We start from the raw sequence: 12,786 nt of genomic DNA, 5'->3' as shown, positions 1-12,786 counted from the left end.
GTACCTATTTTTGGACGTTTCCTGCTTGAGCTCATGTCCTTAGCACACTGATACTGTAGTTCCCATATATCACTTTTAAAATTTCTCCTTTGGGAATGTACTGCATGGATGCTTTCTGAGGAGGATGGGGCGGGAAAGTAAGTCTCCGTGCTCTCCAGGAAAACCAGAAGCTGCAAACTTAACCGTGTTGCTTTAGTGTTCTGTGCTTGGCTGTTGCGGAAGAAAGGCTTTTTGAAGATGCCGAATTTTGCAGCAGGGAAGACTGGCTCGGTGAATACTTTAGAGCTTAGAGTGATTGTCTTGGTTATTTTCACAATACTTTTATTCAGAAGTCTGTAGGAAATTCAGGAGACAATTTACCTCTGTTAGTTGAAGACAAGAAAGGTTATCAGGTGATTTGATAGTGAGCCGGAAGTACAGGTGTCGGTGAAGGATTACTGTCGGCAGATAGCTCTGTAATCTAAGCAGACAGGCACAATAAATTCTAATTAGAAGCTGAAGCTTAATAAATTCAGATTAAAAGTAAGGCAGATTTTATTAACAAACAAAGAAATCAGGAATGACAATAACATACCTAGAATTTTGTTAGATTGCCAAACTGTGAAGTGTCTGGACACCTTTGATGTTTGTTTTTACAGGTCAGATTACATGATGCAGGTGATTCCTTATGGCCTTAAAATCAGTCCTGAATCATATACATGGCCCCCCCAAAATCAGTAGCAGTCCTCCACTATAAAGGAGGTTTTTCTGAAATTTGCCTCCAGTTCAGTTATGAGCTGCCAACTGCCCTGTAAACGTCATCACCAAGATTTTAAATTAAGTTTTATATACTCTTTTTCTCTTTCCTTTTGCAATTTCATATTATAGCTTGGTCTACAGTTGTTGATTCCCTGCTCTACAAAGATGAGCTTCACCATGCTCTTGGTAGGTGATATCAGTGCCATCACTGACCAGGGTAGGAATGAGTACTCAGCCTGTGGGGAAAAGGTAAGTCAGCTTTTATTCACTATGGCACAGCTCTCTAAGGTTTTCTTTTTATTATTCTTTGGAGAACTGGTCAATAATAAAGCGTGGTTATACCAGTCTTAGTTCCTAACATGTTTAAAATTTGGCTAGGTCCTTGAAGTAGAGGATTTGGATTTTTGTTTTTAAAATTACGATGAGTTTTTCTGTATTTTCCCCAGCAGCTACGTTTGTCCTCTCCTCCCTTCCAAAGGTTATGGGTAGCCAGCTCGCTGCTGCCTATGACTACTTTTACCTGAAACCAGTAGCCAAATATAGTTTCTCTCCAGTTGCCCAGTTCCAGCTACGGTCAAGAGAAGCAAAGCAGCATGTGAGAGGGAGTGCTGAGTACTGCGTAGGGGGTAAAAAGACAGCTCTTGCCATAAATGCCCGAGCGGTGCTTCTAATTTCTGCCGTTCGTTCTTTGTACAGCTATTCAGGGAGCTCTTCAGTGCTTGTCAGTCCCTGGCTAACTCGGCTAAAAGCTCTTATAGTGTCCAGCTGCCCAGCAAATTTCGCCTATATTTTAACGGAGAAGCAGCACCTTCATTTCTAGTCCTGCTTCTGCAGAGTGAGCCGAACAGGGGGGGCGTGGGTCCTGTCCACTGTGCCCTCTCCATTGCACGTGCAGCCCAGCCTGGCACTGCTCGTCTGTCATGACATCTGTCCCCTGGCTCCTGCATCTATCCAGAAAATGTAATATAAAATTTGGATTATTTTCTTTTAACTTAAACTGCCTGGTGTCTCACACTCAAGGACCTATCTAAGTTTTAAAAGTGTGATTAGGGAATATAAAAGTATAAGCACCCTTTATATAAAAGCCAACTTACATTTTCCACATCAGTTGAGTGATTTCTCCCAGCCTAAGTCATCGATACTGGTTTCCCTGTCTATATGCACAATCTCCAGCTGCGTACTTTTGTGAACTAACTTGCAAAAGGAAAAAGACAAAATTCTTGAGAGTATGAATATCTGCCATGTCAGAAGTGTATATTGGTAAAATATTTTGTTCCTATCTGATAATGGTCTAAACCTGAATCTTGCATTTGATGGAGCAAAACGGTCCTTGACAGCTGCATTATTTTGTATAGAAAAGGAAAATCTTAAACCTTTTAATTAAACAAAAGTGTTTGTTCTGTGGGGTAGCTGATGTTAGCTGATCTAATCCAGTTGGATCATATCAGAATAGTCGTACTTTTCACATGCGGATCCTTGAGCACATTAGGAGAAGTGTAATACTCCCGCTGTGTAAGAGGAAAACAAGTGCAGAGAACTTGTTCAGGACGTCCCAGATTCAAGAATTAAATTTTAATCTCCAAGCTGTCTTTTGGTCTGCAACCTCAGTAAGCGTGACGTTTCACATAGGCTCTTTAGCCTTCTTTATCATCATCAGTATTATGTGTTTAACCTTTAGCTATCCCATATTTCACATTCTGTTCTCTAAACAAAAAAAAAATCAAAAATGAATCCCTGTTTTGTTTGGGTTTTTTCACTCCTAGGAATGTTGCGCGTCAAAACCACGCAGATATACGTTACTTTTTATACCACATGGGCCCGTGGTTTTCTAACTTCAATGTGTGTAGGAGCTAGTGTTGTAAGTAGGGCTGCCTGTGTACAGCCATATCAAAATTTGTGCTTCCCAGTTAACTCAGCAAAACTACTACATCCTAATTTTTTTCTTTCAAAGAGAGGGCAGTTATTTTCAGTTACGTAACAGGCTGTTTTTTTTTTTTTTAATTAAGCATACAATACCCGTAAATGGGTCATTCTTCTGGGCTTTGATCTGCCAGCACAGTTTGGGCTGGAGTTCCTTCAGCTTAAAACTTGCTGGCAATGGTATAGTTAAGCGTGACACCGTGGTCTGAATGCTCCCCAAATGCTAATGTTTATCTTGCCTTCGAGGAGTGATGGTAACTTATTTTCTGGCCTGAAATATATGAAGCTACTAAATGACTTGGCCATAGTTACCCAGGCAGTCTGGGACAGAATTTTGAATTGCGTGCAACCTAAAACTCTTGAATTTCTGCTTTCCAATATTCTGTCAGTATGACAGCCTTCTTTTTGTTTCGGTTCGGTTTGGTTTTTTGTTTGTTTCTGTTGCACTCTTATTTCAGTACAAACTGTTTGGATGGACTTAGGTAAGCAAGAAATCCGGGTGACTCTACGCGAGGGACGTGTTGTATTTGCTGCGTACAGCTCTGGCAATATTTACGCACTGTTTAATCACGGAGGTTATGTTGAAACTGTTGAATAGGGCTGTGGTTGTTCTGACTCCAGCAGATCTTGCCATACTTTATTCAGAGATTTTTTTCAACGATAACATTTGTATTTCATCTGGCCTTTTCTTATAATAGTATATGTGTGCTCCATGGGTAAGGGCCAGGGATCTGGTTTTCAGAAAGTTACTTAGCATAAATCAGTTTTCATTAAAAGACTGTCTGTTAATTATACGGAGGTGGGTTTTTTTGATTCGTCACCCTGTGAAATAATGACATCAGATTTGCGCAGACCTATTAATAAACAAAACAAAACAAGACACCCTGCTCCAGCAGCCAGCTTGACCGGCATCGGTTGTGTGTTTCTATCTCTTAAGGTCTGTCCGTTGAACTGTAGGTGAACCTCTCCATTGTTTCGATTGGGACTGGTGTCAGACTGATTGACCTTAAGTGGCCCGATTGCTGTCTTTGCAGTTTCAGTCTTTGCAGTTTCCCTGTTGTCCAGCATCCAGTTGTCTTGGTCTCCTCAGCTATTCCAAGAACCACATTTTCTAGGCTTTCTGATGTACGTGTTCATCCCTGGTTGAACGTGGTATAACCTCACTGAGGCAATGGACCGAAAAATCCTTCATCCTCATGTAAATACATCGTTCTCCATCTCTCCAGGGAATAGAACTGCCCGCCTTCTCGGCATCACCGCTGACTGTTCAGCCATGTCCATCTAATCGAGGTCTTGTAACGTTGCCACCGGTTGTCACCGCTCAGCGCAGCGTATTAAGGATGTCACCCCCGTGGTCCTTAAAGAACTGCTTGAGACGTCTTCACAGCGGGTCACAGATACTTGGTGGGGGATGTTGCACTGGGGGAGCGGGAAGACAGCAGTTTTATTTTCGTTGTTCTAGGAGAAGGCTGGGAAAAGCATTGGGAAGACTTTGTCCTTTGCGGATTTGGCAGTATGCCAGTTCGTCTTGATGGTAGCGTGGGATTCCTCCTTTTATTTTAAAAGCTGTTAGCAGTGACTGTGGCTCGGAGGAGTTTTTCATCCCTTCTCCCATTGCCTGCTCTAATGTTCATCATCCTTTTATTTTGAGACGTTCTTTGAGGAGCTGAGCCTCTGCGCACGAATTGCCCGGGCATTATACCTTTCCCCTCTCATTCAAGTTAATTTCCTGTAGTTCTGCTTCTTTGAAGGTATGGCATGGATTTGTTTTCCAGCATCTCTGTGCAGAGCACAAAGGTCTGCTTTTGTTGTCGCCTGCGAGGTAGTCCACACTTATTTGAGACTTACTTTTTAAAAAGTCACAAACAAAAGACTACTTTTTTTTTTTTTTTTTTTTGGAGCGGGGTATTATAATTGGCCTAGTTTGAGGAGAGCTTTCCTATACAGCTGAAAACTGACTGGAAGGTTGTGGGGCTACAGAATAGTGGCAGATGGTGACATACAGCTAATAAGCAGGGGCTTGTGCTCAGCTGTCAGTCAGAAGGCCCCAAAGCTTTTGAACAGAGGATTTCCATCCTGCCTCCTGCCAGGAGTTCAAGCCCTCAAAGTGAAAATCCTGTGAGATACCATCTTCAAAGTACCAGAATTAGAGGTAATTTCTCCAAAGCGCTGTATTTTTATTTTTCTTTTTTTTTTTTTAATAAAATAAACCACGCCGCCTAAAAGGGCGTACCTTCTTCAAACAGCTAACTCGGAAGAGCATTACACTTGTGAAATGTGACATTAACTACTGCTCACTGAGAAACACATCCAGAATCTTAATTTGGGGGAGGGAGGGGGGAGGGGAGTAGAGCGATGGGGGAAAATTAACTGCTGGCAACGCCGCAGCGGTGTCTGCTGTGTTCGTGGTGACTAATGAATCTTTGCCCTCTCAGTGGCAGCAAAAACGCACAACTGCCTGGCCTCACGAGCCCAGCAATTACTGCTGGAAGGATCAGTAGGAAATGGAAGCGAAGTACAATTCTTTGCTGCACTGAGTAACGAAAAGCAGAAATGAACTATGCTAATGAACTGGAAAGGGTTTACTTGTGTTAAGTAGGTTTTTTTTTTTACCTCTTGCTATTTAAGAAGAATTAGCTGCAAATCCTTCAGCTCTATGCAGATTTTCCCCATTATTTTGCAAGAGAACAATACCTTTAAAAAATATGGCTATTCTTTATGGCCCTCTAAAACACCTGGGCTGCTCTGCTCATACACCTTGGAGAAACCCAGCCCAGGGGACTTGAGAAAATTGAGGTAAGAGCTGTTGTCCAAACAATGTCTCGCTTTATACTTTGCTTGCGTACTTGGCATGCTCAGGAGCGCACAAACAAGTGTGTGCGTAGTGCCCACTCCTCCACCTGAGTTGCTAAGGATCTCAACCTGGAGATGCTAAGGATCGTTACCTGGCCACCGATGATTCTGCCAGCTTTTCCATTCTCCTAGGAGAGGAAAATAAATTTCTCCTGGCTTTTTTTTTTTTTTTCCAGAGCCTAGCAAGAGGGGAAGCTAAGGAGAGATACATACCCACAAAAGAGTTTGGAGAAGGGCAGCAGAATTGATGCTGTTCTCTTGTTGTGTGCCTTATCTATCCTTCAGGCTTCCTGCTTGGGCTTGTTGAGAGTGGAGAACAAAGGAGTTAATTTAGTGAAACCATTTGCGTGTTCTTCATAGTTAGAGCTCCACAAAGAGATCAGTTTGACCGAGGTCCTTTGTATATTTAAAATAGGAATGTAACATCCGATATTCTGACGGGGCCTACCCACTGTGACACTGTTGACGGAAGCATACACAGATGCTGAGGACACTGGTGGTCGGCAGAAAGAGTTCTTTCTTCGCATATGGTTTTTACAAAAACTAAGGAAAAGGCTGTTTGAAGATTTGAAGTTTTAGTTCTATTTTGCATGCGCTTGCCGTAAAACACCTTGGTTTTATGTTTGTAAACTCTGAAGGTCAGAGACTCTGGAGAGCCGCGTTTGTGCCATGGCTTTGTGGAGGGACCTGGTTGCGTTTGGGGTGACGGCTCGCCACGGCAGCATCAGCTCACATGGGTCACTAAACTCACTAGTGACTAAATCTTCTGTGCAGGCCGAGTGGAGAAAACGTATACATTGTGCGATGTTATTTGTGAAGGATTGAAAAGTAATTAGAGAAGTACTTTTCACATGTTAACGCAATTATTATTTTTTTTTAAGAGTACTGTATTTCAGCACGTGCTGCTGCCTGTGATTAATCTCTTACTTGTTCATCTCTGTGTGTCTCAGAGGTTAACCCTCACAGCTACAGCGATGTCATTATAAAGAGAAGAAAAAATGCACATGACTGTTTTTGGTTTGTCTGTTCGTAGTACTTGTGTGCAGCCACGAAGGAAGCAGCCGGAGATGTGGCGGCCAGGGGGACCTCCTTGCTGGTTCTCTCGGAGTCTTAGCGCACTGGGCATTTCTTGCTGGAGCAGAAAAAACAAATGGGTATGAATATTAATTAATAACTTAATTCGTGTGAGTCTCTGTTCTCCTGTGGCGACTGTTGTAGACCTGCTATAGAAATTGCCAAATGAAGTTGGAGTTGGTGGGACTAAGGTATCCACGTACTTTTTAAAAACATAAGGGTTTTCTACAGCAGTCTACATAATAGTTACAATTTTAATACAACAAACGCTTCAGTAATCTTAACGTCTCCCAAGTTTGAGGCAGAAGAAGAGTGAACCTGGATCGATTCCCAAGGATACTTATGTGTGGGGTATGTGTTTTCAAAGCAATTAAATGTAGGCAGAAGGTATGAAGGACACATAAGTGGTAGTCACTGGCAGTAACATCCCTATAATTCAAAAAATTTATTATTTAGCTTTCTTTTTGTAAGGTGGGGAATCCTCTTGCATTGTACCTAAGTAATTCATCAGGGCAGGTAAGTTGAAACTTCCAAATAAAATACAATTTCAAAAAAGGTAACCATTTTAAGGCCAAATGGCAGTACAGTTTGGTCGTACATAAGGCAGCCATGCAGCTGCAGCTGACTTGGCTTTTCCGTTAAATTATGTCCATTCCTGTCCGACTGGTTGGTCCATATAGCCACGTCATCTTTCTGTGAAAGCAGCTGCTTTAAATAAAGCTGAAAGGAACCCTGACACAAGCAGTTAGGGAATAGCAGTCCCTCTTCCCTGTGGGTAAAAGAGCTATTGAAGCTTTAGGAGGGGGAGATCTTTTGTTGTCTCTTGGATGCCACGTGCAGATGCGCACAGTTCGATGTCCACGGGAGTTACCGAGTCTGTGCTCAGGCCACTCTGAGAGCACTGCACAAGGTCCCCCAGCAGGAGGGAGGGACCAGTCGAACCAGGCTTTAAAATTCTGAAATCTAACGCACCCAGAATGAAAAACGAAACCAAGATTGGTTGTGTATTTGAAGTTGCAGCTAAAGGAAGAATTTTGTTTTACTTCATTAAAAGGGTGACTTTGTTATTGCACGGTGTACAACAGATCAGTATTAAATTGTTGGAGAGATCAGTAAACGCAGCATGTGTTCTCCAGGCTCTCCCGACTTGGGCTGCTGTGGCTTTTCCAAACAGCTCGCTCAGACTCCTTCATTTTATAGGTGAAGGAAAAGTGGGAGAGTCTAATTGGCATCAGCAATAGATTGTGTCTCCTGTGGTGGTGTTAAGGTGACCCTCATCAAACACCCGCTGTACCAATCCTGTTTATCTCCTGTGTTTCGGGAAAGGAGGAGCTCTTCAGGTTCAGTGAATTGAGGGCATGAGCTTGCAGGCTGCACTCCAGGCAGCCCAGCCCGTCCCTCCGCGCTTCGGCCTGGCTCTGCTGTTTCAGAACGGCTCTGTGCGGAGCAGGATTTCGAAACATTAAGATTGCACCGGCTTTCAGGGGTGCTAATGGTATAGTAGGTGGGGTTCTCCTGTTAGGTAGACAGGATGCTAAGGTGGTGGCTTTGGAGTACGGCGTGTATCACACTGGTTATGCGGTAACCTTAGAAATAGGTGCTTCAACTGTCTTGCGCCCAGGAGCCTGCGCTGCACAGCTCTCGTTTCAGAGCAGTATTTGGGCATCCAGGACTGACTCTCAAGGTGGCTTAAATACTCGCCCCTGCACCTCGATGAGTGCACAAAGTCACCGTTTTCAAGGAAAAGATACTCGAAGCTGCCCTTGTACCACCTAATTGTAAACTCAATTTCTGCTTTGCCCGCGCTTTACATCGCAATCCTTCACAAAACTTGTACTTGGTACAGAAGTCAGCGGGCCCTTAGAGACTGACGGGCAGCCACGTCCCAGCCATGGCTGAGCCTTGGGAGGTTTCTAACCAGCCAGCAACTGGAGCCCAGGGCTGGCCGCTGAATTATTCTGCCGTGTTTTTCCTCTGCTCTGGTGCTGTGAAGGCAGCAGAAGTGGCTCCCGTGGCCCAGGCTGTGAGAGGGTGCTCTGGAGGTGGCAGGTCTGTGCCGCCTTCTCCAGGGGAGGTTCAGCGCTTGAGGACTGGGTTTTAAGGACTCGTTTTAGGCAGTTTATAAACACGTAGGAGGCATGAAGAAGTTGTGTGCCTTAATTTCTGCCGTGGGCTACAGCTGTCGCTGTACCCCTGTTCAGCAGATCTAATGAAGGCCCCAGAGCAGTGACTACGGCCCTGTTAAAAATTGTCTCTTGGCCACATCCCCATGTCCTTCCCCCACCCCCTGCCATACAAATCTAAACCAAGTTACCAGCGAGGGGGGAGGAAAGGGAGTGAAACTCTGAAGGAAAGAACCAAGTTTCATATCGGTAAAACTAGACAGGGAACACCTTCTTTACCCACTTTTTAAGCGTGTTTTTCCTTTTGCATCCTTCAGCCCTGATGGTGTTTCTCACTCGGTCACATGCTGTGCTGTGGGAAGGCGAGTATTTATTTAAAAAGCATAGTGAGCCAAAAGTGCTTTGCGAGAGTCTGAGAAACACGGGTGTTATTGCTTGCGAGGCCTTCCCAACAATGCTGCCGAACGTCTGTGGGTACAAAGATTACGTCCACCACCTTAGGAGTTACACAAGAGTGTTCAGATTCTGTTTATAATGTTGTTTGTTTGTTTTCCTTTTAGGCAAAATCCCTTTCTAGTGGCTGCATTTGGAGCTTGCTCTCTCACGAGGCAGTCTAACCACCAAGCCTTTCAGAAATTCGGACGCTCAATGACTGCCTCTGACATGGTTTCAGAAGTCGGAACAGCTTTTAACAAACTTTTTGAAACCTGAAGCCAAAGCAGCGGAGAAGAAGGAAAAGGAAGAACAACGACTGCAAGAGTAATTACATTTACCGTAGAATTGACATAAGTAATGCACCCCTTCAAGTGCTGTAGCAGCATTGGTATGCTAGGTAGATTTTTTTTATTTTTAAGAATAGAAAAATATGATTAATGTAGATATTTTTTAAGAGTTTGGAATATGAAGATGTTTTGGCTGAAATAAGCTGTAGTTGCAGATCTGTTATAATATAATAAAACTAAACTGAAAGTATTCCTCTGTTCTTTTTGATAGTTATTGAGCAATAACTGAAGTGTGAACAGCAAAAAAAAATAAAATAAATAATGCACTTGATACTTAGATAAAAATTCTTCCACCAGCTCAACTGAATTTCTTGGATTGCACCAAGGTTGTCTTGTTTTCATCCTTAGACCCTCTGTGTAGAATTAGCTGTTGCATCTCATTTTTTGCCATGCTAGTATATTAAGAAGCAAAACGTAAGCCTCTCTGGAAAGGGAATGCATGAGAGTCGCTGTAGATTTCTGAATGTAATTAGTTGCCTTTTTCCCATTCCCAGTCCCAGAGGCAGCGATCATTTCGACAACACACCCCTTCCGGAGACATCTTGGGGTTTTTTTGGAAAAGGCTCCCCCATCGCTGAGTAACGATATACTGTAGGTATCTTAGCATTAGACAGTAATGATGCTTTTACCTGGAAAAAAAAAAAAAAAAAAAAAAGAGTATTTTCTATTCCTTTAGCTGGCCTTGACTCATCTAGAACGCACTAGGATGAACTTTGTGAAATTATCATTTGGAGAGGTACGAGGCGGGGTAAGAAACTTAGTGATACCTGCCAGAACTGGTCAGGGGAGAGTGAAGTGCTTTTAAAACTCAAATTGCCTGCTGAGAGAGATAGAGCTCGGGGAAGATCAGTGTACGGACACGTAGGCGGCTCTTTATGAACCAGCAGGAATAGGAATTGAAGGAACAAAAGGCAGACGGCGGCACCTCTCTGTACACCCTTGGTGCTGTGCAGGCAGCCCAACGCTGCGAGTCAAAGGCAGGAACAGAAAAATGGTGGCAGGCGTTTGAGCTCCGGGTGCTGCACCTGGGTTTGGGGGCTTTTTGCTCTATCCTTCATCACAACGACAGGACTTAGCCTGCTGCTAGGGCTGCATCTACCCGGCTCGTGGGCAGCGCAGGCGAGAGATGGGTATAAAGGGGAAGTTGCGTGGGATTTGGCACAGTATCATTTCTTCAATTTTTGGGAATTCAGTCAACGCTTGTAAGGACTGAACCAATATGGAGAGAGGGGCAAGTTCATGCAAAGTACGTTTACAAAGCTTCCCATAAAGTCTGGAAGTGGGTCCTGCCCTTAAACCCACCAGTTAGCTCCTAGTGTATATACTCACTGAAGCGCAGGAACAAGCATATAATGTGTCTATTTATTGCAATAGATGTTGTCTATTCATTACAGCCACTCTTTTCCCGTGATCTAGCTCTAGGTTGGAATGTGGTGTCACACACGCTTAGTCAGACTGCGTTCTCCTACCGTGCAATAGCTGCCCACAGAAAGCACCTGGAATCAGAAAGGCTGCTCCGAGTATTTCCCTTCTGCCCTTATAGTCGTTATTTCTGGATGCACTGTGACTACTACCTCACCCCGATGCATTTTTGTTTTTTCTTTTTAAAGCAGTTACCTACCTATTTTTAAAATAGGTTTTTAAATGTTTGCTCGTGTTGGTCTGTGAGGGTTCAGAGACTTCTTAGATTAGAGCAACATCTACTCATGAGAGATGGGTTTTTGGTGTTCGATTTAAGCAGTTTTGTAAACTGCCCACAACTTTGGGGAAAATAAGCTACTACTGTTTTTCCCCCCGAAAACCATTTGAGATGCCCAACTCCTTTTAAATAAAATCAGAAAGTTAAAACTGATTTTAAACCAGCTACTGGATTTCCTTTAAAATGAGCATTTCTTTTGTATTTAGACCATCAGCGGTATTATAATCTAAATGGCATTTGTAGGCGAAGTCAATCAATTAACAGCGCTCAGTACAGATTTCAGCCTCCCCTGTTGGTTTTAAAGCTACACAGAAGTTGTAACTCTGTTATTCACTAATGTATACACATTGTTACGATTTTTAAAACATTCTGGAAATGTAGCAGTTTCTTTTGGTAGGAAATAAAAATAATAGCAAATTAATTGTGTGTACTTTGTTTGATGTTGTTCCCCATTCATTCTAGTGGACTACAGCAATGCAGCCACTGGCAAATTTAAAATACCAACAGCGTCAAATAAACATCTGCCGAAGTGCTAATGAAGATTCCCCCCCCCCCATCTTCTCTAGGGGGACCGACAACCAGAAAGGGAGCAGAAAAACAGCTATGTGTTTTATTCTCTACTTAACAATACGAAAGAAAGCCTTTGTCCTTTTGAACAGGTTTGTTGAATTGTATTTTCAAGTGAAGCTCCTCATATATGAACCCACGGTCGTCTTTTTTGTCTTTTTTCATACACTGGTTTAAAGGCAGTATGCCCGTAGGTAAGTACAAGCCCCGTGTAAACTCAGCCACTGGAACACAGGTGCCTTGTGCATGGTAGGCCACGATCCATCTACCTCCAACCGCACGCTCCAGGGGATTATTTATTTTTTAAACAGAAACACGGCAAAAGGAGGAGGCTGTTCTGATCTGACCTGTGTGGATATTATCCTACAATGTACAACGGGCATTTTATCTTCAGTGCTGACACTTAACACTGATCTTGAAATTTATGCAGGTTACTTACCTGTTCAGTTATTTAATCCTCTGCAAAGTAATAACTAAACATACTAATTTTATCTTCCCCGTTAGGATGGAGAGATCCTGAGCGTGCTGTACTCCCAGTGCTAGGGAAATCTCAATCTATTCTGCGCAAAAGCAAACTGAAAAGATACCAGGTAACTGGATACCATTATATTATAGTTAAAGATTTCTCAGGACCAAACCACCATCACCACACCAAGGAAAACACTTCAAGGCTAAAAGTGTCACCTCCTTTTGTGCCTAAGAAGCACAGACTTGTTTAAGCCAGCGGGCATAAAACTCTTCACCCTCAAAGACAGGCCTAAGTTTGTGTCTCTGTCTTCGCTATGTTTTAATTCTCAGCGCCAGCTCAGCACAACAGGGTGCGAGCGCAGACCACGCAGCGGCTGGGGCTGGGGCATTTCCTGCATCAGAACACACCGAGGGCTGCGTCGGACAACGCAGCTGCGTCCGTGCTGCCGTCTGGTTTGGATGCTGCCACCACCTGTGCCACGTACACACCCGCTGCGAGCCTTATTTACCTAGGAGTAGCAGCAACAGCTTTGCTCAGATTGTATTATATCTTTGTCAGCCA

The 12,786-nt window shown here is 43.4% G+C and overlaps 1 protein-coding gene across 6 annotated transcripts in view; it reads left to right on the top strand.

Moving 5' to 3' along the window:
- The window catches only part of NAXD (NAD(P)HX dehydratase), a 50,553-nt gene extending 40,792 nt beyond the window's left edge, over window positions 1-9,761 (top strand). For all 6 annotated transcript variants that reach the window (XM_074561496.1, XM_074561508.1, XM_074561505.1 and 3 more), the window contains 2 exons: window positions 6,545-6,665; window positions 9,269-9,761. In XM_074561496.1, the coding sequence (XP_074417597.1) occupies window positions 6,545-6,665; window positions 9,269-9,419 (272 nt within the window). In that variant the 3' untranslated portion in view covers window positions 9,420-9,761. The remainder of the gene's footprint in view (window positions 1-6,544; window positions 6,666-9,268) is intronic.
- Window positions 9,762-12,786: the final 3,025 nt, after the last annotated feature.

The sequence above is a fragment of the Larus michahellis genome, chromosome 1 (genome assembly GCF_964199755.1).
Source record: "Larus michahellis chromosome 1, bLarMic1.1, whole genome shotgun sequence".
NCBI lineage: Eukaryota > Metazoa > Chordata > Aves > Charadriiformes > Laridae > Larus > Larus michahellis.
Note: the sequence above shows the minus strand (reverse complement) of the source record. Positions and strands in the feature narration are given on the sequence as shown.